At 44.2% G+C, this 25,362-nt stretch overlaps 1 protein-coding gene across 3 annotated transcripts in view; it reads right to left on the reverse strand.

The window, feature by feature from the left end:
- Positions 1 to 25,362, reverse strand: part of CACNA2D3 (calcium voltage-gated channel auxiliary subunit alpha2delta 3) — a 1,177,822-nt gene that overhangs the window by 96,863 nt on the left and 1,055,597 nt on the right. For all 3 annotated transcript variants that reach the window (XM_040359261.1, XM_040359262.1, XM_040359264.1), the window contains one exon: positions 1,446 to 1,516. In XM_040359261.1, the coding sequence (XP_040215195.1) occupies positions 1,446 to 1,516 (71 nt within the window). The remainder of the gene's footprint in view (positions 1 to 1,445; positions 1,517 to 25,362) is intronic.

Consider the following 25,362-nt stretch of genomic DNA (forward strand, 5'->3'; position numbering starts at 1 on the left):
TAAATTCTCCAGATCAAAATCTATTTAAGCATCTGTGGGATGTGCCGAAAAAACAAGGCTGACCCACCTCGCTACTTACAGAACTAAAAGGATCTGTACTAATGGTATGATACCAGATTCCACAGTATACCTCCAGAGGTCTTGTGTACTCCATGCCTCAATGGGACAGGCTGTTTTGGCGGCTTGCTCAATATTAGGTGGGTGGTCATAATGTTATGGCTGGTCAGTGTACATTTTTTCAATGTATTCACAAATGTTACTTACCCACAAAACTAATGTACCATATTTTCCGGCGTATAAGACGACTTTTTGCATCTAAAATCATGCCCCAAAAGTCGGGGGTCGTCTTATAGGCCGGGTACCTGTCTGTCAGACGGCGGCCATCCATTATTCAAAAGCCGCGCCTCCTCCTCAGACTGTTCCGTGATAGGCGGAACACAAATTTTCCCAGCAGAGCCTCTGTTCAGTGTTCCGCCTATCACGGCCTCGGGCGAGAGGACATCCGTGATAGGCGGAACACTGAACAGAGGCTCTGCTGGGAAAATTAGTGTTCTGCCTATAACGGAACAGCCTGAGGAGGAGGTGCGGCTTTTGAATAATGAACGCCCGCAGCCTGAGAAACTCTGCAAACAGGGGAAGGTAGGAAGATCGTCGAGGCAGGCATACTGGCACAGTGAGGCAGGCATACTGGCACAGTGAGGCAGACATACTGGCACAGTGAGGCAAGCATAATGGCACAGTGAGGCAGGCATAAAGGCACAGTGAGGCAGGCATACTGGCACAGTGAGGAAGGCATACTGGCACAGTGAGGCATGTATAATGGCACAGTGAGGCATGTATAATGGCACAGTGAGGGGTCATCTTATACAGTGAGTATATCCCAAAACCAGCATTTTAGCTGGAAAATTAGGGGGTCGTCTTGTACACCCAGTCGTCTTATATGCCGGCAAATACGGTAAGAACTATCTGGTAATCAATTCTTAGTAAATGCGGCAGACTTGGAGTATTGGCTAAGTCAAATGTAGCTGTTTGAACTTCAATAATGAATCTGTAAGCAATTATATTATTGGATGCAGATCTTTTAAAATACACATTTTCTAATTTTGCAATTTTTCACAGAATTCCTGGGAATTATAGTTGAATGTTTTCTAAAATGCTACCCATTTGACCTGGTCCAAGAGCTGCCAGATCAATTATCCATGATATGATCAGTTAGCTCATTCAACATTTGTAAAAAAAACACAATGTAAAAGAAACAGATTAAAACACAACATTTTTCATTCGTTTGAACACATTTGGTGTGTACACATACGTTCTGTATAAATATAAGTACCTAAAAAAAACGTACAAAATAATTGTACATTATTCTCAGATGGACAAAAGAGAATCTCTTTAACTCGGAACATCATATCCATTTTTTTAAATACAATGATGTCATTGCATACCTTTTAAAGGAGCCCATTGTTAGCAATTTATTCATCACAGCACCTTCTACTTCTCCAAAAAACTGTCCAGTCTGGTGGAAAATAAAAAATGAAATTAGTAGGAATACTTGTGGAGAGAGTGACATACTGCTACATAATACAATGCATTATATCTGATGGGTTGACCTGTGATCTTAAAGTAATTGTAAATGCTCAATTTCTTTTTAAAAATTAGAAACATGTTCACCTTCTCTGATCCTCTGACCCTCCTCTTCCCAGCGGCGCTCCTGGCTCCTCCCCTCCTCTGCCGGTGCCCAAGCCACTCGCTCTGGGGGCACTTGTGCGGGCTCGTTCCAGAACCCTGTTCCCGCCTCATTGGCTGTGATTGACAACATTGGAAGCCAATGACTCCTGCTGCTGTATCTGAGCCAATGAGCAGGAAGAGAACTGAGAGAGCCTCTGGTATAAGGGGGAGGGGGAGCGGTGGTTGGGTCAGTGGAACTGCAGCATGCAGATGGTTTTCTACCTTAAAGGATCACTAAAGGAAAAAACATTTTTTGCTGAAATGACTGCTTATTGGGTATCGAGACATAAAAGTTAACTGATTCCTTTTAAAAATTATTAAAAATTTAATTTAATCTATCATATAATGTGCCTCTAGTTTCACTTTGGGTTTTAAAGTTACATACATGAAGTTCCGGGTGAGAGGTGAGTCGGGAAGACTCACAGAACAAAAACAAACAAATCCAGGGCAGTGTTTTGTTTTTAAAATGAATCTGATTGGTTCTGAGGAGTTTTAGACACACAGTAATGACAGCTTAGACCACCGTGAAAAGCTCCCAGTACTGTGGTTATAAGGAAACAGGCAACCAGGAAGTGTGGAGATCACAGCAGAATTACAGCTACTTCAAAGCAAAAACAAACAATGAGGACATGAAACCAGTACTGCAGTAAGGTAAAGGAAGCTATTTAGCTAAAAAAAAAATCATTTAGTGACCCTTTAATGCAGAGAATGCATTAGGACAAAAAAAAACTTCTGGCTTTAGAACGCTTATTAATAAAAAGAAAAACACCAACTTAACTTTAGTAGTGTAAAGTGTAAAGTTTATTTTTCTAGAAAAAGTTGTCCTCCAGATGGAGACCGCAACTCTTTAGGTCGAAAGGCGTCAGAGTTTCTAGCTTATGCATCACTGTAATGTAACGTCATTTGCTCACATTGCTGGTTTTGGATTATGTGATTTTGGATATGTACTTTTACCCTTATACATCAAGAGCTCATGTTTCAATGTTAATAAGTGTTTTTTACAATAAGATTTGTATTAAAGACCTTTTATATATATCTAATATGTTGTAATATTATAATATTCTTTTTCTCTATAAGTTTATTTTTATTGCCTCTGCTTGCTACTGAATTACATTGCATCTAATCCTAAAAAAATGTACTTCAGCTTACCAGTCCTTGGATGGGGTGACTACACTAGTTTCCTTATTGTTATGCTCTATTTCACCTGGTGATTCTACCAGATACACATTTTTTATCCTAGGGTGACAACACTCATTTAGGGGTTATTTACACATGTTTGACAGGCGGTGAGGAGGCTTTATTACGACTTTCAAATATAGTAGAAAATAAAATACCCATAGTAATTCCCAGAGGTGGTAAGCGGTCAGTGCACTAGCTTGCAGTGCCATCCTATCACCCGAGAAAACATTAGATGAGAGAAAGCTGGCAGCTTGATCTTCCGCAATGAATATATTTATTAATCCAGGTGTGGTACAAAATAATATAAGGCTTACGCGTTTCGGCATGTAGCCTTAATCATAGCCTTGGTGGCTATAATTTGGGCTACACAGTGAAACGCATGAGCTCTGTATTATTTTATACCACACCTGGATTAATAAATGTATTAATGAGACAGATCGAGCTGCCAGCTTTCTTTCATCTAATGTTATTTTGAATTTGCTTCAAAAGCTCCCATGCTCTGCAAACTCTTCTTGAATCTAAAAGCAAACTGTATGAATAAAAACTTTCACCTTCAACCCTAAAGATGCTGACAAAACCAAGTACTAAAGAATAGTAAAAAAGCTGAGCTGCGCTAAAAACACTCTTAATAGGTGCAAAATACATACATACCAATATATAATCATATATATATAATACATATAATCATGAAGTGTTAACACTTGTGTAATCTACAGTACATAAATAACAAAGTGCGGTCGAATAGAGTGCAATAAGTCCAAATATCACATGCAAAAATAGAATAAAAAATGTATCGTATTTTAAAGCAGTGCTTCTGAAATAAAGTGCCAAAGTTAATCTAAAAAGAAAAGTGCTCTGTGCGTCTCTGGATTGGTCACACATTGTACTTCCACTTTCCTCCACCAGGGTTGAAACGTAGGTCACCAGATAAGTATCAATTTCCTCTCAATTCTAATCACTAATCCTCCCAGGACACCATTGAGATAAAGTGCTCAATTTCCATGTATTATAAAAAAGCAGATCAGGAAAATATTATAGCATGATTGATATGTTTTATTAATGTTAAGCCCCAGAAACAATAAAAATATGTACATTCATATAATAAGGTGCCTCCCCTGGCACCCAAAACGACCTTCGGATACTCTGTACAGGAACTGCTGAATGATCTGGAGCCAGCATACGTTCTAAATGGCGTAAGTGACACCACCATTTGAAGTCCAGCCTCTATGTGTTTCGTCACATCCAAGACATCATCAAGATGGTGTCCTGGGAGGTTTAGTGATCCGAATTGAGAACAAATTGATACTGTGCTGTCACCTACTTGTTACAAGTAGTCTCCTCCAGCAGATGAGTGGGAACCCTGGTGGGGAGAGTTGAAGTGCATAGTGTGACCAATCTAGAGATGCACGGAACACTTTTCTTTTTGGAGGAACTTTGGAACTTTATTTCAGAAGAACTGCTTTAGGTTAAAAACGAGCCTCAACTGCATGCTTTTACTATCCCCCCAACCACAAGTGTAAACTAAAGCCGTGTACACACGATCGGGTTGTCCGATGAAAACAGACCGATGGACTGTTTTCATTGGATAAACTGATTGTGTGTGGGCCCCATCGTTTTTTTTTCCATCGGTGAAAAAAAAACAGAACATGTTTTAAATTTTTCCTATGGTTAAAAAACGATAGAAAAATCCGATCGTCGGTGTGGAACTCTATTGGACAAAAATCCACACATGCTCAGAATCAAGTCGAGGCATGCTCGGAAGCATTGAACTTTATTTTTTTCGGCCCGTCGTAGTGTTGTACGTCACCACGTTTTGGCACAGATTTTTGACTGATGGTGTGTAGGCAAGACTGATGAAAGTCAGCTTCATCGGATATCCGACGAAAAAATCCATTGGATTAGATTCCATCAGATATCCGATCGTGTATACAGGGCTTAAAGGAGTTGTAAAGGAAAAAAAAATTGCCTAAAATTAATGTCTGCAAGGTAGACAGACAGACAGAATAGTGTAATGATTCTGTTAAAAACGAGTAAATACCTATTCAATTCCTTCATCTATATCACCTCTGGCATTCTAGTTTCTGTTCTCTCATTCACTTCCTGGTTTGCGGCGCTCATTCATGTAAGAACTACATTTCCCAGTATGCATTGCGGCACGCCCAGTAATTCACACCTCCTTGAAGTCTCTAACATGTAGAGAGCGTCCTGCCACACAGATGTAGTTCCCAGGAGGGGGTGAGCACGTTGCTGACCACCGCAGTAAAGCCTCCCATCACGGTGGTCAGTAACAATCAGACAAGCAGGAAGTGAACAGAACAGAGAAGAAATAGAGCAACTTCTGAGCAAAAACGAACAATGAGGAAGTGAAAAGAGGAATGTCTGCAGGTAAAGGATGCTTATTATGAACAACATTTTTTTTCCTTTACAACTCCTTTAAGCCTTACTGTACTGTGTTCATAGAGGAGCAGCTTTGTCACCCTACACTGTTCTTCTGATTTGGACTGCAAAATTCCCCATATCTTCTCATCTCCAAAACAAATAGGGGAAGGTGATTTTCAGTTCACAAAGGAAATTAGGAAGCTGATAGCATTGTTTGAGATTTCAGTATAGTGCACATTGGATTTATGGCAGGTATGGTTTATGTACTTGCAGAAAAATTACAAAAAAGGAAATGAATACAGTACATCCATCATATCTGGTAAACTTCAATATTTAAAGTGTTATCTCTTGGGTCTAGACATACTTTAAAATTAACTCCTAAAAGGGGTGCTCACCCTGGAACCTATTAGTGCATGACTACTGTCACTGAACAAATCTATAGTGTGTGCAAATGGAGTTCCTCTGACACTTTGTATATGCAGTATATTTGTTGGTAGACTCCTGCGTGCTCAACCTACGGCCCTCCAGCTGTTGTAGAACTAAGTCCCATGAGGCATTGCAATGCTGACAGTTACAAGCATAACTTCCAAAATCAGAGGCATGATGGGACTTGTAGTTTCGCAACATCTGGAGGGCCGATGGTTGAGCACCCATGCCTTAGCACATTGCTTTATTACATTGAACTCAAAAATGTTTGCTTGCGAAACAGCTGGGGAGGGCTAGAACCTCTGCCAGGTCTTCACTTTCTTTGAAAAAAAGGGGAAAAATATTGCACTAACAAAAACAAATTAAAACTAAAGCAGCCGCACTACAATATGACAAATATTGAGTAGTGATGTGAGAAAAAAACTTTGATGCCCCAGTTGAAGTCCCTCTAGGACGAAACGCGTAGCGTTTGGTTTTTTACCATTTTCTCATATTGCCCCTTTTATACCATGTGATCACTTTTTTATGTATTTGTTGGTTTTATTCAAATAAAACCTACATTTTGACCTGCACCATTGGGGCTGCGTTTTTCTTCTCTCTCCCCTGCATGTTGTTTGGAGCCTTCCATTTTATTCCATCATACCCCACACAGGGTTCAACACCATCCCTCCCACCCACTCTTGCGAGTGGACATCTTGGGACAACCAAGACAGCTATCCGGGATATCGTATACCTACGGCCCTCTACTGAAGATCCATTCCATCTTCGATCCAGTCTGAGGAAGCCCAGCAGAGTATGCCCCGTGATCGTTCATGCTTCATTGTCGCTGACAGGCAGATCCACGCTTTCTGGTAAGCACAATTCAAGTCAATGGTGATAATCTGTCTCTGAGGATCCACGTGGTCATTCATCATCTATTCATCTCACTTGTTTTGGATGGACTCTTCAGTGTTTTATTATCACATTTTTTGGTTTTGTTTCACTACAGCACCTTTTTTACTTTTGAATTTTCACTGTGGTTGGTACTTTATCCTTGTCCCAGCACAGTGATCATCATCACTTTCCTAGAGGACTCACTGCCTTTATGGTTTACAGCGCTGCATTTTTTTCTCACTTCACTGTCTTTGTTGTAAATATCTCCGTTCTTCCTGTCACCAGTGGCATCGCTATGAGGGTGCGGACCGCAACGGGGTGACACCATCCCATCCATGATAACGCATGGATCGGCGCACCGGCACCGACCGCATGATTTGGAAGGGGCCTGTTTGGGGTTTGTACCGTGGGCGGGGGGTTCCCCTTAAAGCCAGAACAACTACAGCTAAAAAGCTGACCTGCCATCAAAGCCAATTACTGCCTCACCCAGTTTCTGGTGAACACTAAAGTGTTAAAGAGAATCATTCAGTTTTAATAAGGACATACAAGTCTTCTCATACCCCTAAACAATGCAAACGGCACATCCAAGAATTTTAGATTACACAGGGAAAAAAACAAATGTCTTCAATTTTTATTCTTTCATGTACAAATGTTCAACATTTCAATGATGAAGGAATGTTCAGTATGATGACCAGAAGAAGGAGAACGATCTCATGCTGTCATCTTACTGTCACATTGAATTGCGATTATCTGATTTGATGGTAGACGTTCTCAGCATGATTAGCGGAACATTCTACACACTGTGTTAATGCAATACACTTCAAGAAAGAGAATAAAAATCTGTTGACAACGTTTTCTGTGTGTATTGATGATTATGAAGCCCACTGTAGTGGTTTCTCTACAACGTATATCACCCCACTGTACACAAGCCCCAAATAAGAAAAAAAAAGGGGAATTACAGGGTATGCAGACATTTTGTTATATTTGTTTAAGACCGCGTACACACGATCGGTCCATCCGATGAGAATGGTCTGATGGACCGTTTTCATCGGTCCAAACCGATCCTGTGTGGGCCCCATCGGTTAGTTAACCTTCGGTCAAAAAAATAGGAACTTGCTTTAAAATTGAACTGATGGACGCCTAACCGATAGGTCAAAACCGATCGTTAGTATGCAAAAGCATCGGTTAAAAACCCGCGCATGCTCAGAATCAAGTCGACGCATGCTTGGAAGCATTGAAAAAGTTGGCGCATGCTTGGAAGCATTGAAATTAGTTTTTTTCAGCACGTCGTTGTGTTTTACGTCACCGCGTTCTGACCCGATCGGTGTGTAGGCGCGACGGACCATCAGTCAGCTTCATAGGTTAACTGATGACAACGGTCCTTTGGACCATTGTCCAAAGGAACTCGACAAGGCAAGTTTCTCCATTCCTGTCAAGGAAATAGAGAACTTGCTCTCTTTTTGGCTCGTCGAGTTTCTCAACAGTTTCCTCAAAGAAAATGTACACACGACCGGTTTCCTCGGCAAAAAAATATCTCCCAGCAAGTTTTTTGCTGTTTTTTGCCGAGAAACTCGGTCGTGTGTACAAGGCCTGAGAAGGGCAGAAAGTCCCTGATGACCCAGCCAAAATTCTTGTCTTGCCTAATTATATATATATTGCTCCTAATTGATATGCTTTGTTAAGTAAGTGTTGCCAACCTAGGACAGAAACTGTTAAGCCCTGTGCACACGATCGCTCCATCCGATGAAAACGGTCTGATGGACCGTTTTCATCGGTTAACCGATGAAGCTGACTGATGGTCAGTCGTGCCTACACACCATCAGTTAAAAAAACGATCATGTCAGAACGCGGTGACGTAAAACACAACGACGTGCTGAAAAAAATGAAGTTCAATGCTTCCAAGCATGCGTCGACTTGATTCTGAGCATGCCTGGATTTTTAACCGATGGACGTGCCTACAAACTATCGTTTTTCTTCTATCGGTTAGGTATCCATCGGTTAAATTTAAAACAAGATTGCTTTTTTTAACCTATGGATAAATAACCGATGGAGCCCACACACGATTGGTTTGGTCAGACCGTTCTCATCGGTTAGACCGATCGTGTGTACGCGGCATAACTGGTAGGATCATAAAGGACTAAAAACTGAAAAAAGAAAACAAATTCACATCTAATTACAGGTAAACTGCATATATTTATATATTATTATTATTATTATTATTATTATTATTAATATTAATATTATTATTATTTATCTATTTATCTATTCATATAATATTATCATTCATACAGTATCTCAGAAAAGTAAGTACACCCCTCACATTTTTGTAAATATTTTATTCTATCTTTTCATGTGACAACACTGAAGAAATAAAACACTTTGCTACAATGGTCTTGGCCACTGTCCTGCAGCTCAGTTTCAGGGTCTTGGCAATCTTCTTATAGCCTAGGCCATCTTTATGTAGTCCACCAATTATTTTTTTTGCAGATCCCCAGAGAGTTTTTTGCCATGAGGTGCCATGTTGAACTTCTAGTGACCAATATGAGAGAGTGAGAGTGATAACACCAAATTTAACACACCTGCTCGCCATTTACACCTGAGACACTAATGAGTCATATGACACCGGGGAGGGAAAATGGCTAATTGGGCCCAATTTGGACATGTTCACTTAGGGGTGTACTCACTTTTGTTGCCAGCGGTTTAGATATTAATTGCTGTGTGTTGGGTTATTTTGAGGGGACAGCAAATTTACAATGATATACAAGCTCTACACTCACTACTTTACATTGTAGCAACGTGTAATTTCTTCAGTGTTGTCACATGAAAAGATAGAATAAAATATTTATAAAAATGTGAGGGGTGTACTCACTTTCGTGACATAATGTATATTAATATTCAAAATTAAACAAAACAGTATAAATGTGTTTAAAAGTCAGTGTGAGATCAGAGAAATCCTCTCCATACAACAATGCATACAACTCTCCACAAAGTTGTGCTATACTTCTATCCCAAGGGAATCACACATGTAACAACTCATTACAACCTACAGGCATTCATGCAAGCTGTGGTGTAGTGATTGCTGTAAAGATTTGAATGTCTACCTGAGAATATTGTACGTTTGTTTTATCCCTGCTTTTATTGCATTATTAAATGATATTATGCTATGTGGATGGATCTCTCTCCTTGGTTTTCCGTTTGAATGATGGAATGCATTGTGCATTTGACAAGCATTGTCTGACCTTCTTCTAACTATGGAGTTTGACATTTCTGGTGAGTCTGTTTCCATCTGTTTGCAGCTGACTGTGACTTCCTTGGGAATAAAGGACACGCTATTGGTTGTATTTATAAAAAAATCCCCATGGCAAAAAAATTGCCTAAAATTAATGTCTGCAAGGTAGACAGACAGACAGAATAGTGTAATGATTCTGTTAAAAACGAGTAAATACCTATTCAATTCCTTCATCTATATCACCTCTGGCATTCTAGTTTCTGTTCTATCATTCAATGCAAACGGCACATCCAAGAATTTTAGATTACACAGGGAAAAAAACAAATGTCTTCAATTTTCATTCTTTCATGTACAAATGTTCAACATTTCAATGATGAAGGAATGTTCAGTATGATGACCAGAAGAAGAAGAACAATCTCATGCTGTCATCTTACTGTCACATTGAATTGCGATCATCCGATTTGATGGTAGACGTTCTCAGCATGATTAGCGGAACATTCTACACACTGTGTTAATGCAATACACTTGAAGAAAGAGAATAAAAATCTGTTGACAACGTTTTCTGTGTGTATTGATGATTGCGAAGCACACTGTAGTGGTTTTTCTACAACGTATATCACCCACTGTACACAAGCCCCAAATAAGAAAAAAAAAGGGATGCCATGTCCAAAAAAAGGGGAATTACAGGGTATGCAGACGTTTTGTTATATTTGTTTAAGACCGCGTACACACGATCGGTCCATCCGATGAGAATGATCTGATGGACCGTTTTCATCGGTCCAAACCGATCGTGTGTGGGCGCCATCGGTTAGTTAACCTTCGGTCAAAAAAATAGGACTTGCTTTAAAATTGAACCGATGGACGCCTAACCGATAGGTCAAAACCGATCGTTAGTATGCAAAAGCATCGGTTAAAAACCCGCGCATGCTCAGAATCAAGTCGACGCATGCTTGGAAGCATTGAACTTCATTTTTTTCAGCATGTCGTTGTGTTTTACGTCACCGTGTTCTGACACGATCGGTTTATTAACCGATGGTGTGTAGGCGCGACGGACCATCAGTCAGCTTCTTCGGACCGTTCTCATCCGATAAAGCTGACTGATGGTCAGTCGTGCCTACACACCATCGGTTAAAAAAACGATCGTGTCAGAACGCGGTGACGTAAAACACAACGACGTGCTGAAAAAAATGAAGTTCAATGCTTCCAAGCATGCGTTGACTTGATTCTGAGCATGCGTGGATTTTTAACCGATGGACATGCCTACAAACTATCGTTTTTTTTCTATCAGTTAGGTATCCATCGATTAAATTTAAAACAAGATTGTTTTTTTTTAACCTATGGATAAATAACCGATGGGGCCCACACACGATCGGTTTGGTCCGATGAAAACGGTCCATCAGACCGTTCTTATCGGTTAGACCGATCGTGTGTACGCGGCATAACTGATGCCGCGTACACACGGCATCAGTTATGGACCAAAAACTGAAAAAAGAAAACAAATTCAGCCATCACATCTAATTACAGGTAAACTGCATATATTTATATATTATTATTATTATTATTATTATTATTATTATTAATAATAATAATCTATTTATCTATTCATATAATATTATCATTCATACAGTATCTCAGAAAAGTAAGTACACCCCTCACATTTTTGCAAATATTTTATTCTATCTTTTCATGTGACAACACTGAAGAAATAAAACACTTTGCTACAATGGTCTTGGCCACTGTCCTGCAGCTCAGTTTCAGGGTCTTGGCAATCTTCTTATAGCCTAGGCCATCTTTATGTAGTCCACCAATTCTTTTTTTTGCAGATCCCCAGAGAGTTAATTTTTAGCCATGTGGTGCCATGTTGAACTTCCAGTGACCAATATGACAGAGTGAGAGTGATAACACCAAATTTTAGACAACTGCTCCCCATTTACACCTGAGACACTAATGAGTCACATGACACCGGGGAGGGAAAATGGCTAATTGGGCCCAATTTGGACATGTTCACTTAGGGGTGTACTCACTTTTGTTGCCAGCAGTTTAGATATTAATTGCTGTGTGTTGAGTTATTTTAAGGGGACAGCAAATTTACATTGGGGTTAATTTACTGAAGGCAAATCCGCTTTGCACTACAAGTGCACTTGGAAGTGCAGTCGCATTAGATCTGAGGGGAAGATCTGAAATGAGGGGAAGCTTTGCTGATTTTATCATCCAATCATGTACAAACAAAAATTTAGTTTTTTATTTTCCTTGCATGTCCACCTCAGATCCACAGCGACTGCACTTCCAAGTGCACTTGTAGTGGAAAGTGGATTTGCCTTTAGTAAATAAACCCCAATGATATACAAGCTGTACAGTCACTACTTTACATTGTAGCAAAGTGTCATTTCTTCAGTGTTGTCACATGAAAAGATAGAATAAAATATTTACAAAAATGTGAGTGGTGTACTCACTTTCGTGAGATAATGTATATTAATATTCAAAATTAAACAAAACAGAATAAATGTGTTTCAAAGTCAGTGTGAGATCAGAGAAATCCTCTCCATACAACAATGCATACAACTCTCCACAAAGGTGTTGCTATACTTCTATCCCAAGGGAATCACACATGTAACAACTCATTACAACCTACAGGCAATCATTCAAGCGGTGGTGTAGTGATTGCTGTAAAGATTTGAATGTTTACCTGAGTGCTGGGCTGAGAATAGTGTACGTTTGTTTTATCCCTGCTTTTATTGTATTATTAAATGATATTATGCTATGTGGATGGATCTCTCTCCTTGGTTTTCCGTTTGCATGATGGAATGCATTGTGCATTTGACAAGCATTGTCTGACCTTCTTCTAACTATGGAGTTTGACATTTCTGGTGAGTCTGTTTCCATCTGTTTGCAGCTGAGGCCTCGTACACACGACAGAGTTTCTCAGCAGAATTCACCGAGAAACTCGGTCAAACCCGGATTCTGCCGAGAAACTCTGTCGTCTGTACACTTTTGGCCCGATGGAGCCACCGAGGAACTCGTCGAGAAAATAGAGAACATGTTCTCTATTTTCTCGTTGTTCTATGGGAGAAGGCGTCCCGCCGAGCTCCTCGGCGGCTTCATCCCTGAACTCACCGAGGAACTCGACGTGTTTGGCACGTCGAGTTCCTCGGCCGTGTGTACGGGGCCTAACTGTGACTTCCTTGGGAATAAAAGAACACGCTATTGGTTGTATTTATAAAAAATCCCCATGGCATTTAGTCCAGTGAAAGTACAAGTACATTCGATCTGTGTGAACGGGGCAAAAAACAAATGTTATGAGGCTGTTTTCTGTGCTGGTCCATTTTTTTTTTTATTTAAAATAGAAAACGCCACATTTGTCCAGTAGATGGAGCTATGTGTCATAAGAATTTCCTATGATACTTAATGCCATCTACTGGCCAAATGCAGTATTTTTAATCAAACCAGCACAGGAAATAACCTAATAGCATTCTTCTTCTTTTTTTTTGCTCCATTTGCACAGAATAAAGGTTCACACCCTTTCACTTTGAAAATCGCTATGCATTTTTTTTTTTATAGATACACCCCTTTATATAGCAACATTTTGTGCAGTTTTGAGAACTGTATGGAACTTTGTGAATTATTAAAGTGCTTGGATTTAAAAAAAAAATATGGCATACTTACCTGCTCTATGCAGTGGTTTTTGCACAGAGCAGCCTCGATCCTCCTCTTCTCAGGTCTTCTGCCAGCGCTTCTGGCCCCTCCCCCCTGCTGAGTTTCAGAGTAGCCTGTAGCCTGCTATGGTGGAACCCAAACAGGCTTTTTCCCGAGCCACTGCTCTGTGTGTCCACATTAAAGCGGGAGTTCACGCAAAAAAATTTTAACATTAGATTGAGGCTCATTTTGGGCAGCAGAATCGGGTATTTTTTTAAAAAAACGAAGCAGTACTTACCGTTTTAGAGATAGATCTTCTCCGCCGCTTCCGGGTATGATCTTCGGGACTGGACGTTCCTATTTGATTGACAGGCTTCTGACAGGCTTCCGACGGTCGCATACATCGCGTCACGAGTAGCTGAAAGAAGCCGAACGTCGGTGCGGCTCTATACGGCGCCTGCGCACCGACGTTCGGCTTCTTTCGGCTACTCGTGACGCGCTGTATGCGACCGTCGGAAGCCTGTCGGAAGACTGTCAATCAAATAAGAACGCCCAGTCCCGCAGCCCATACCCGGAAGCGGCGGAGAAGATCTCTCTCTAAAACGGTAAGTACTGCTTCGATTTTTAAAAAAAACACCCCATTCTGCTGCCCAAAATGAGCCTCAATCTAATGTTAAAAATTGAGTTTTTGGGTGAACCTCCACTTTAAGATAAAAAAAAAAAATTCAGCCTTTAGAACCACTTTAAGCAATTTGTACTTTATTATTACATAGGTACATAGTTGGTCAGGTTAAAAAAAAAAAAAAAACACACAAGTCTATTTAGTTCAACCAAAAGAAAATATGAATAAATTGAAAACTTTCGTATCCACAATCCTACTCATAGTTGATCCAGAGGAAGGCAAAAAAACCCTATGAAGCATGGTCCAATTTGCTCCAGCAAGGGGGGGCATAATTCCTTCCTGATCCTCCCATCGGATATTCCCTTTATCAACAATCCCTGGTGCTATTACATATAAATGCTTGAGTGATTCATTTATTATTGATTGAGTATTCATGGGATGGATTTTTCACTTTATTAATATTATGTATTCATTTATTTTAAATAATGAAATGGGCATTAAGTAACAACATTAAAAGAAGTATGGAAGGGGCGTGACCGGAAGCCGACTCGGATGCCAGCCTAGCCTTGCAGCTCTCTCCCAGCCCTCAGCATCTAGGCACTTTTGGGGACTTTCCACCCTTCAAATATGGGCCGCTCCAGGGCGACTAGATCCTCCACGTCCAGGGGATCATCCCAGCCCCCTCCGGGAACCTCCACGGATCTCAGGGCGTTTTTCACACAGCCCGGGCCCCAGCAGACCAGGGATTCCAAGATGGCGCCGGACACAGACGCGGCCGCCATGCGTTCCCCCCCGCGGCTCTCTCACTCCATCCCGGAGCTGCTCCGGACACCCGAAGATCGGAGGGACACCCCGCAGACGATCGGGAGCGGGCGCCGCTGGTCGGGTGAGCAAACACCCCCTGCCTGGCCCCCACGCACTACGGAAGCCTCACAGCCTGCCTCGAGGGCCGCCGCCATCTTGGGACACCCGGAGCATTACACACAGTGCTCCGAGGCCTATCCCCAACTGCTCAGGACTGCCTCAGACCCAGCCATCAGCGGGCTGGGATTCAGCTCCCCGGAGTCTACAGGGGGAGCGGAGGATTTCCCTGCACTGCCCAGCCCGATCCACCCTGGCTCCCATCCATGTGCTCCAACCAGAGCAGGCCGGAACAACAGCCCCAGGGAACAGCCAGCAGGGACACCATCCATCCCTGAGCAGCAGCACACACAGCACCCAGGACCCCTCATCCGGGCTGCATCCCACCCAGGGCCACCTGCATCCTATGCCCAGATAACTGAGCCGCAGCACACGCAGTTCCCTGGGCCCCTCATCCGGGCTGCATCCCACCCAGGGCCACCTGCATCCTATGCCCAGACCACTGAGCCACAGCACCCTGGACCCCTCATCCAGGCTGCACCCCACCCAGGGCCACCTGCATCCTATGCCCAGATAACCGAGCCGCAGCACACGCAGCTCCCTGGGCCCCTCATCCAGGCTGCACCCCATCCAGGGCCACCTGCCTCTTATGCCCATATGACATGCCCCCCTGTCCCCTCCTTAGTTCAGGACAGGGAGGGGGAGGCCTCCCAGCCCCCGCAGGCCCAGGCCAGGGGTACACAGGAGGCCTGGAGATCCGAGGGCTCCATCTGGGGGCCATCACAGCGGGCTCAGGCACACCCTCCCCCGCACCCCCACCTGCCTCCACTACCGCTGGATACTGCTCCGAACCAACCCATCCCACCACAATGGCTTGTATACCTGCAAGCAATGCCTACTAAGGAGGACTTTCGACAGCTTATACTTGATGTGAAATCCACTTGCAGAACCGAGATCCAAAACCTCCAATCGGGCCTTAAACATCTGGCTGACCGAGTGGAAATGGCGGAGGAGGAAATTCAGGAAACCAAATTGGCAATTCACAGAACACAAACGCAAAGTACGGAGCATCGTACCCTCCTCAGAGACATGCAGCGCCATTTAGAAGACCTGGACAACAGGGGGCGCAGGAACAACATTCGCGTTCGGGGGATACCAGAAACGGAGGGCCCGGAAGATGTCCACTCCACCTTACACACCCTATTCAATAACCTAATCGGGGAGCCCCCGACCAAGCCCATAGACATGGACCGAGCTCACCGGGCGTTATGCCCCAAGGGGGCCAACTCCAAACCAAGAGACATAATTTGCAGGCTAAGCTCTTATCCCTTGAAGGAGGAAATAATGCGCCAGGCCCGCCTGGCCCGGAGGGTGACCCTGGATGAGGTCCCCGTACAGCTTTTCCCCGACCTTTCGTGGATCACATTACAGAAGCGCAGACTACTACAGCCGCTACTACGCACCCTGCAGGAAGAAAATATACTGTACCGATGGGGCTTTCCGTTTAGCCTTACAGCGACTACAAAGGGCAAGTCAGCAGTCCTGAGATACCCAGAGGACCTGCAAGCATTTTGTGATGATCTGGACATTCGTACACCTCAGTTGCCAGATTGGGATCTCGTGGCCACGCCACCCCCGCCACCCGTAGTGTGGCAGAAGGTCTCATCGTCCAAACGCCCCAGAGCCTCAGAGGGATCCAAGCGGAGCCCACACGGACAGCACAGGAAGAACTGACCCGACCCTCCTGGCACGGGCCCCTACACGAATGACGCTCTGCTGTGTTTTGCCTGCCAAGGCCCCCGCCCTGGAAGCTCATCTAATGGCAAAACCCACTCCCCATGCCCTAGCAGTTAGTTTAGCTTAGCATAAAGGGCAAGTCTCGGCCGAGACTTCAGAGAGAGCCCCCTCATGTCCCCTCCTCCCCCACATGTCCTTAGTTAGCCTCCAGATTTTTTGGACTTTAATTTTGGCGGTCTTGTTGTTTGACGTGACCGCTTCAGGGTTCCCGTGGGCTCCCCTGGCGCGGTCCCTAGGGGCCGGGCTGGAGGGGCCCGCGGGAAGCCGTTCAGACCTGGGCCAGTTGGCCCCAACAGGTCGTGACTTACAGTTATTGGTTTGTAATCATTGCCTTACACTAATGTTTTTCTTTCTCCTTCTCTCTCTTCCTTTTTCCAGACTCCTCTCTCCCCCCCTCATCCCTCATCACCGTGTGGCTCTGCTCAGCACTTCTGGCATACTCGTGGATCTCCTCCTGCGGTGTCTGGCTCCCGACCTTTGGCGCCTGATTCTTCTCCATCCACATCAGATAAGTACAGCTCCCTTAGACACCACACATCCTCATGGCTAAGGTACTATCCCTAAATGTACACAGATTGAATTCCAATAGAAAACGGCATCTGGCTCTGAGGGAGTTTAGGCAGTCGGGGGCGGATGTAATTATGGTCCAGGAAACACATCTAGATAAAGGGGGCTCCTTTGCTTTTGCAACACGGTACTACTCACAGGTGTACCTTTCCTCAGGGCCCCACAAAAAGGCCGGCGTGGCCATACTCATTAAGAAAGGGTCACCCTTTGTCAGCTCCCACCACTATAGTGATCCACAAGGTCATTACATAATCCTCCAGGGCTCGTGGCAGGGTCAAGAGGTGACCTTCTGCGCCATCTACGCCCCAAATGCACGCCAGCTCGGGTTCCTGTCCAAGGTGTATGCGCGCCTCTTCCGCACAGAGCATGGGATCCTAGTGATCGGGGGGGACTTTAACCTTATCCAATCGGCCACTTTAGATCGCCATGTGGTGAACCCCAGGGCACCTTCGGATCGAATACTCAGGGACTCGAGGCTGTTCCGACAACTTTCCAGACGCTATGCACTTTTTGATGCCTGGCGAGCTCTCCATCCTGGCGATCGTCAGTACACGTTCTACTCGGCCCCCCACCACACACACTCCCGAATCGAATATTTCTTTGTAAACAATTCTACCCTACGGCTGGTCAAGGCAGTGCAGATACAACCGATCTCCTGGTCGGACCATGCCCCAGTCCTGTTAACTCTGGCAATAGGCCCCCCAGCCCCCAGACCCTGCACCTGGCACCTGAACACATTTCTCCTTCAGCACCTCCCTTCTAAAATGGAACTGGAATCCACCTTGAGGAATTACTTCGAGGAAAACGATACTCCCGATATAACCCTACCCACACTGTGGGAGGCCCACAAGGCGGTGCTGAGGGGGAAGTGTATAGGCCTGTCCTCAGCCATGAAAAAAAACGCTCAGGCACTGAAACAGCGTACAGAGGCAGAACTTGAGATCTTGGAGCGACGGTTGCAACTGTCTCCTACGGTAACGCTGCTAAAAAAGATCTCCACACTGAGGGCAACTCTAGGTGAGATAGCGCTGGGTAAGGTGGAGAAGGCACTGCTTAGGATTAGACAATTGTTTTACGATAAGGGTAACAAGGCCCACTCCCTCCTGGCCAGGAAGCTCCGTGACAGCGCACAAGCCGCGACCCCGCATCAGGTCAAGAATAGGACAGGAGACCTGGTTTCCCATCCTAAGGACGTAGTCCACTCTTTTGCGGAATTCTACACAAACCTGTACAATAATCCGGACATCCCCAGTAATCCACCATCCCCTGAACTCGCTCAGCGTATGGCGTGCTATCTGGAGCAGAGTGGTGTCTCCAGACTCAAACCCTCGGATCTAGCCCCACTGAACGAACCGATCACAGTGGAGGAACTAGAACAGACCATTAAATCATTACCCTCACACAAAGCCCCGGGACCCGACGGTTTCCCATATGAGTACTACAAAACATTCCTCCCCTTGCTACTACCTCGCATGTGTAAACTGTTCAATGCATTTCTTGGGGACACATCTGTCCCCGGGGACATGCAACGCTCCTTCATCACGGTGATTCCAAAGCCGGATAAGGACCCCTCCTTATGCGCTAACTACAGGCCCATCGCCCTCCTAAATTCGGACTTTTCACTAAATTGCTATTCATCCGACTGAACTCGGTCCTACCCGCCCTTATACACAAGGACCAAGTGGGTTTTGTCCCCCTTCGTCAAGCAGGGGACAATACTAGGAAAATAATTGACCTGGTAGAGGTGGCGAATAGGGAGGGTCAAAGGTCCATATTATTGGGCCTAGATGCCGAGAAGGTCTTTGACCGCTTGGGGTGGCCCTTTCTCTTCGCTACGCTCCGCCATGTGGGCTTTAGAGGGCCATTCCTGCGGGCCATCCAGCACCTTTACTCCGACCCATCCTCCCAAGTCAAGACCCCCTTTGCCCTCTCACCCGCGTTCCCGGTAACTAATGGCACTAGGCAGGGGTGCCCTCTGTCCCCCCTGCTGTTCGCGCTCTGTGTGGAACCCCTGGCCGCAACCATCCGTCAAAACCCAGATATTAGAGGGATTCTAGTTAGAGACCAAGAGTTCAAAATCTCGCTATTTGCAGACGATATCATCCTCACGCTCACCCAACCTAGAATCTCCCTCCCGAATCTACATGTGGAGCTTGATCGCTTTGGAGTGCTCTCAGGCTACAAAATAAACGCGTCCAAATCAGAAGCGCTCCCAATTAACATCCCCGACGGGGAGGTGGCTCATCTACGATCCAATTTTTCTTATAGCTGGAAAGCCTCCTCGTTGAAGTACCTGGGAATCCACATTACCCCCTCCTACACCACCCTCTATCAGCAGAACTTCCCCCCCCTTTTCAGCAACATTAGGGCCCTTATACAACGGTGGAGAAAGCACCACATCTCCCTTTTGGGGAGAATAGCAGCAGTAAAAATGGCGATTCTCCCAAAAATACTCTACCTGTTCCAAACCCTGCCCATCCCAGTACCCTACGCCCAGTTGAGAAAACTCCAAACGGACTTGCTCCAGTTTACCTGGAATTATAGGCGTCATAGAATCCCCCGGTCGGTGTTGCTGGCGGCGAGGTCGGAAGGGGGTTTGGCTTATCCAGACCTAGTTAAGTACTACCAAGCGGCCCAGCTGAAGGCAGTAGCCTCCTGGTTCACATTACGCTCCTACAATAAATGGACGCAAATAGAGAAGCTGTGGCTAGCCCCGGTACATCCAAATAACTTGCTATGGAATGCGAAGGGGGAGGTGGACCCGGGCCGCATGTTAGGTCCTATGACCCAGCTCAGACGCACGTGGCGAAAATTGAAACGCCAACACAAGCTAGCCTCAGACAGCTCCCTCTTGACCTCTTTCGCCGGCAACCCTGAAATCCCGGATAGTCTCACCCACAGAATGTCAGCCCCATGGACAACGAGGAACCTCTTTCATTATGGGAACCTAGTAGACCCCCTGACCCGTAAAATACGCACATTCGAGGACATACAGGCCAAACATGACATGCCGCGCCAGGAGTTCTATGGATATCTCCAGATACGCCACTATGCACTGACGTTCGCTCCAAACTTGCAGTTCTCCCCCCCAACGGCTTTTGAAAGGCTGATATTGGCGGGGACAGCGCAGAGGGGCTTGATCTCAAATATATATAAAATATTGAACTCTCGGCCGACGGACACTGGGAGCAAACATGCATATATGCTTCGGTGGGAAAAGGCCCTAGGCCAGGAGATATCCATGGAACACTGGCGGACGATTTGGTCCCAGGCAGCAAAAAGCTCGATCTGCACTCTCTACAAGGAGAACATATACAAAATCCTCTACTTCTGGTACATGACACCGGATGTTCTCCATGCCATCTACCCGAACACTTCAGATCGCTGCTGGCGCTGTCAGCAGGACAAAGGAACGCTTATCCATGTATACTGGAGTTGCCCACTGATCGTCCCCTTTTGGAACTCGGTCCAGCAATTATTGGACCGACTTCTAGACAGGACGATCCCCCTGACTCCGAAGGTTTATCTGCTAGGATTCCCCCCACCAAACATCCCAGTACCCTACAAGAAATTGACCAGGCATGTACTTACGGCAGCGCGCTGTCTGGTGGCTTTGCACTGGAAGCGTTCTGCCCCTCCCCCCCCTGAGGCCCTATATGCCAGAATAAAAGATGTGGAAATGATGGAGAAGATGACGGCCAGAATGCTAGACAGACTGGAGGCCCACGACAAGGTCTGGGAGCTTTGGCACCGCCGAGAGGAGATAACCTGATCAGGTACTTGAGCCGCTCGGATGATTTCCCTCCCCATTCCCATACCCTCCACCCCCCCTCTCCCCCTCCCCCTTCTTCTTTTTACAGTTTCTTATCTTTCCTTCTTTTTGTTTTTTCTTCCTCTTCCTCTTCTTTTCATCTCCAGTGAACCCACTGGTGATACGAAAATGTTCACTAGTACAACACTGCACTGAAAGGTTTGCCTAGTTCATAGCAGTTAACTAGCTTTAGTAGCTGATACTCGGTACGAAAAGTCCGCTACTACATGAGTGGACACATAACTGGTTGAGTAGACTATTAGATATTATCCAGTATGTTAATGACCATTCCTCTAGATATTGTTATCGAGATTGATCCTACATGTATACGTGTATTGAAAATTTTCTGAATAAAACTGTTATTGGAAAAAAAAAAAAGAAGTATGTTTTGTTTTTTTTTTGCTGCATCTGTCCCCCGTCATCTCTTCATTGAAAATTGAGCGATCCAACACCGCCGATTACTCAGTTTTCAGAGCTCTGTGAGGAGAAAGCTGCAGACTATCAGTCACAGCTCTCTGCTCATCTCCCTCCTCGCTCATTGGAACGCTAAGCTGTGGTGGGGGCGGAGCCACCATCTCAGCCTCTCAGCAGCTCACTGAGAGACTGAGACGGGTGTCAGTCCAGGCATCTGGCGGATCCAGACTCCCATTGTCAGGATGACATGGTGTTTGCACTGATATCCATGACGTCAGTGGAGAGCGGACTTCAGTCCACTCTCTGCTGAAAACGGGTCACAAAACGAATTGCACTCCTGTGATCCAAAGGAGAAGCCAAGCCAAACGAGCTCAGGCTGGACTTCTCCTTTAATGCTGACAAAGACATGCACCTATGATGTACATATAGTAATCAGTCAAAGGATTTGATGAGATAAGGTCTCAGTCTGCAATATAGCGTACTAAGAAGAAAGGTATTACAATTGGCAAATTGAAAGACAAATGAAAGACGAGAGCTAATCACAACTATAAGCAGTGGTAAGTTCAAAATAATCAAGTAAAGTTCCTATGATTAGATTATAATCAGTTAAAAAAATCACAGGTCACCAGTGGACATTGAGTCCGCAGGACCCGTGGGCATGCTCCCGCACCAGGCGCGAGCCCCCTATCCTCCTTACATGGACCGACGTACCGGTACGTCGGTTTGCGCAGGAGAGCCGACTTGCCTCAGTAAATGTACGTGAGCAGGTCGGCAAATGGTTAATGAAAAAAATGTAAATGCAAGAAAAATAAGGAAATTTGTGTAGCGGAAGTGGGAGGGGTTTAGGTCGAGATGAAGATGAACAAACTTGCTATAAAGCGTGAAGAAATAAAAATACTGTTGTATCTCTGTTATGCCCTGTACACATGATCGGTCAATCCGATGAGAACGGTCTGATGGATTTTTTCATCAGTTAACTGATGAAGCTGACTGATGGTCAGTCGTGCCTACACACCATCAGTTAAAAAAACGATCGGGTCAGAACGCGGTGACGTAAAACACAACGATGTGCTGAAAAAAACGAAGTTCAATGCTTCCAAGCATGCGTCAACTGGATTCTGAGCCTGCATGGATTTTTAACCAATGGACGTGCCTACAAACGATCATTTTTTTTTCTATCGGTTAGGTATCCATCGGTTAATTTTAAAACAAGTTTCAAATTGTTTAACCGATGCATAAATAACCGATGGGGCCCACACACGATCGGTTTGGTCTGATGAAAATGGTCCATCAGACCGTTCTCATCGGATTGACCGATGGTGTGTACGCGGCATTAGAGGGACAACAATGTCAACCAGACAGGAAGTGGGGTAAAATATCTCAAATGAGGTCAAAGACTGCAAAATAGGTTCTAACCTTTTCCTACACTATCCTAAAAACAAAAATTTGGATAGAGATACACTTCTTGGGTGGTCACAGCTACCAGTTTAACCTTAGGCATATGGATTTTGATTTCTGTTCAATAATACATAAAATTTCAATTTTTTACAGAATTCTGATTCACGAGGAAGGTGTGCCATAAACGATAGACATTCCGGCATATCAGAGTACCCCGAGTTCTATTTGATCTGATTTATACTCCAGCACAGTTACACACAGAAAAGCCTATAGGGTACAGTGAGCGGCAGACATTGAAGATTTCAAAGAGGAAGAATTATCTCTTTACCAAGAAAGATCTTAGAACCTTTTCCAAATTATTTGGGTGTGTGCAGGTTGCTGAAAGCAAGAGGAGTTTTTCTCTTTTATGGCCAGTACTTTTGAACTTGTCGATGTTTGAACACCGCATATTACTCTAATTGAGGAAAAGGCGCCAGGGAACATAAATCAAACTGGCGCATGTTAAGTAACTAATTGCCATTATTAAATACTATTTACGGAGGTGAATAATGTTATTTCACATGTACATTAAAGGGAAATTATCAGAGATACTGTATTTCCAATTATTAAGGCTCCATATGGGAAAGGCTGTCTGTTTCACATGGCAGATTGTCCTTTGAATTATAAAGTGCATTTTAAGGCTTCATTTTCATGGGCATAATACCTATCCATACACCCTAACGAAGCGTCATCTTCTGTGATGCAGGATGCACAAGTGTTTCATGCAGACCTGTGGAGGCAGCGTGATGAAATTATTGACAGGTGGCTGGCTGAACTGACCTTCATAAATCTCCAAGCGCATATTGTGTCATTTTTTAATGTTTTTCGTTTTCAAACTTTTTTTGGCAGCCTTTAAATTTATAGGTGTGATTTTGAATGAATTTTGTGATTTTTGCTATTGTTGTGTATTTATTTCTGTTTTCTAAACTTTACTTTATCCATTCTTCCCATACCATTTAAATTTGAAGTTTGGGTTCTGTTGAAGTTTTAATGCCACGTACACACGGCCGTTTTTCCATGACGAGAAAAATGCAATTTTTAAAATTGGTCATTAAAAACGATCGTGTGTAGGCTCCAGAGCACTTTTCTCGACGTGAAAAATGGGCATTAAAAATTTAGAACAAGCTCTATTTTTTCTCGACGTTTTTCACGTCATGAAAAATGGTCGTGTGTAGGCTTTAACGATGGGGGAAAAAACGCGCATGCTCAGAAGCAAGTTATGAGTAGGGAAATTTGCATAATCAGCCCAAAGGGTGGCGCCTTTCGAATGGAGCTTCCCCTTTATAGATTAAAAAAAAGCAATCTTGTTTTAAATTTAACCGATGGATACCTAATCGATAGAAAAAAAAACGATAGTTAGTAGGCACAACCATCGGTTAAAAATCGTTGCATGCTCCGAATCAAGTCGGCGCATGCTTGGAAGCATTGAACTTCGTTTTTTTCAGCACGTCGTTGTGTTTTACGTCACCGCGTTCTGACACGATCGTTTTTTTAACTGATGGTGTGTAGGCACGACTGACCATCAGTCAGCTTCATCGGTTAACCGATAAAAACGGTCCATCAGACCGTTCTCATCGGATGGACCGATCGTGTGTACGCGGCATTAGTTGAAATCTTTACTACTCTGCCCCCTCCCATGAATAAATAGATAACTGGTGGATGAATACAAGGTGCATCTCCTCCATTCATAGAGAACTTTAATTGATGGAAATTATAGTAGAGCTGCTATTCGAAGAGGAAGGGAGCAGAAAGGCCCAGGCACTTGACGAGTGCCTATGACAGGTCCAGTGGCTGTTATAATTCCAGGGTCGAATGTAGCCAATGTGATCTGGGGTTGCAGTATAAATAGTCAGGGGGCATAAGATCAATAGTGTGACAGATATGCAGGGCACCAGCATTTCCTGTTCACTTCTGTACCGCTAATTACAACCTGTAATTAACGTCAGACAGAGGCAGAGCAGGAGTGAACAAGAAACACTAGTATGTATTAGGCTGTTTCTAGATTAGGATGATTAAACAGAACCTTTACCCCTTTATATCAAGTGTCCCCATCAGAGTCCCCCTTACATCGGAGGTCCTCATAAGAGTCACTCTTTACATCAGGTGTCCCCATCAGAGTGCCCCCTTGCATCAATCACTTTAACCACTTCCATACAGGGCAGTTATACACCCATCCATACCGGGCCTATTCTGGCACTTCTCTCCTACATGTACAAATCATAATTTTTTTGCTAGAAAATTACGCAGAACCCCCAAACATTATATATGTTTTTTTAGCAGACACCCTAGGGAATAAAACGACGGTCATTGAAACGTTTTATCTTGCACGCTATTTGCGCAATAATTTTTCAAACGCCTTTTTTTTGGAAAAACATTGTTTCATGAATTAAAAAAATAACAAAACAG

This window comes from Rana temporaria, chromosome 7, assembly GCF_905171775.1.
Source record: "Rana temporaria chromosome 7, aRanTem1.1, whole genome shotgun sequence".
Taxonomy (NCBI): Eukaryota; Metazoa; Chordata; class Amphibia; order Anura; family Ranidae; genus Rana; species Rana temporaria.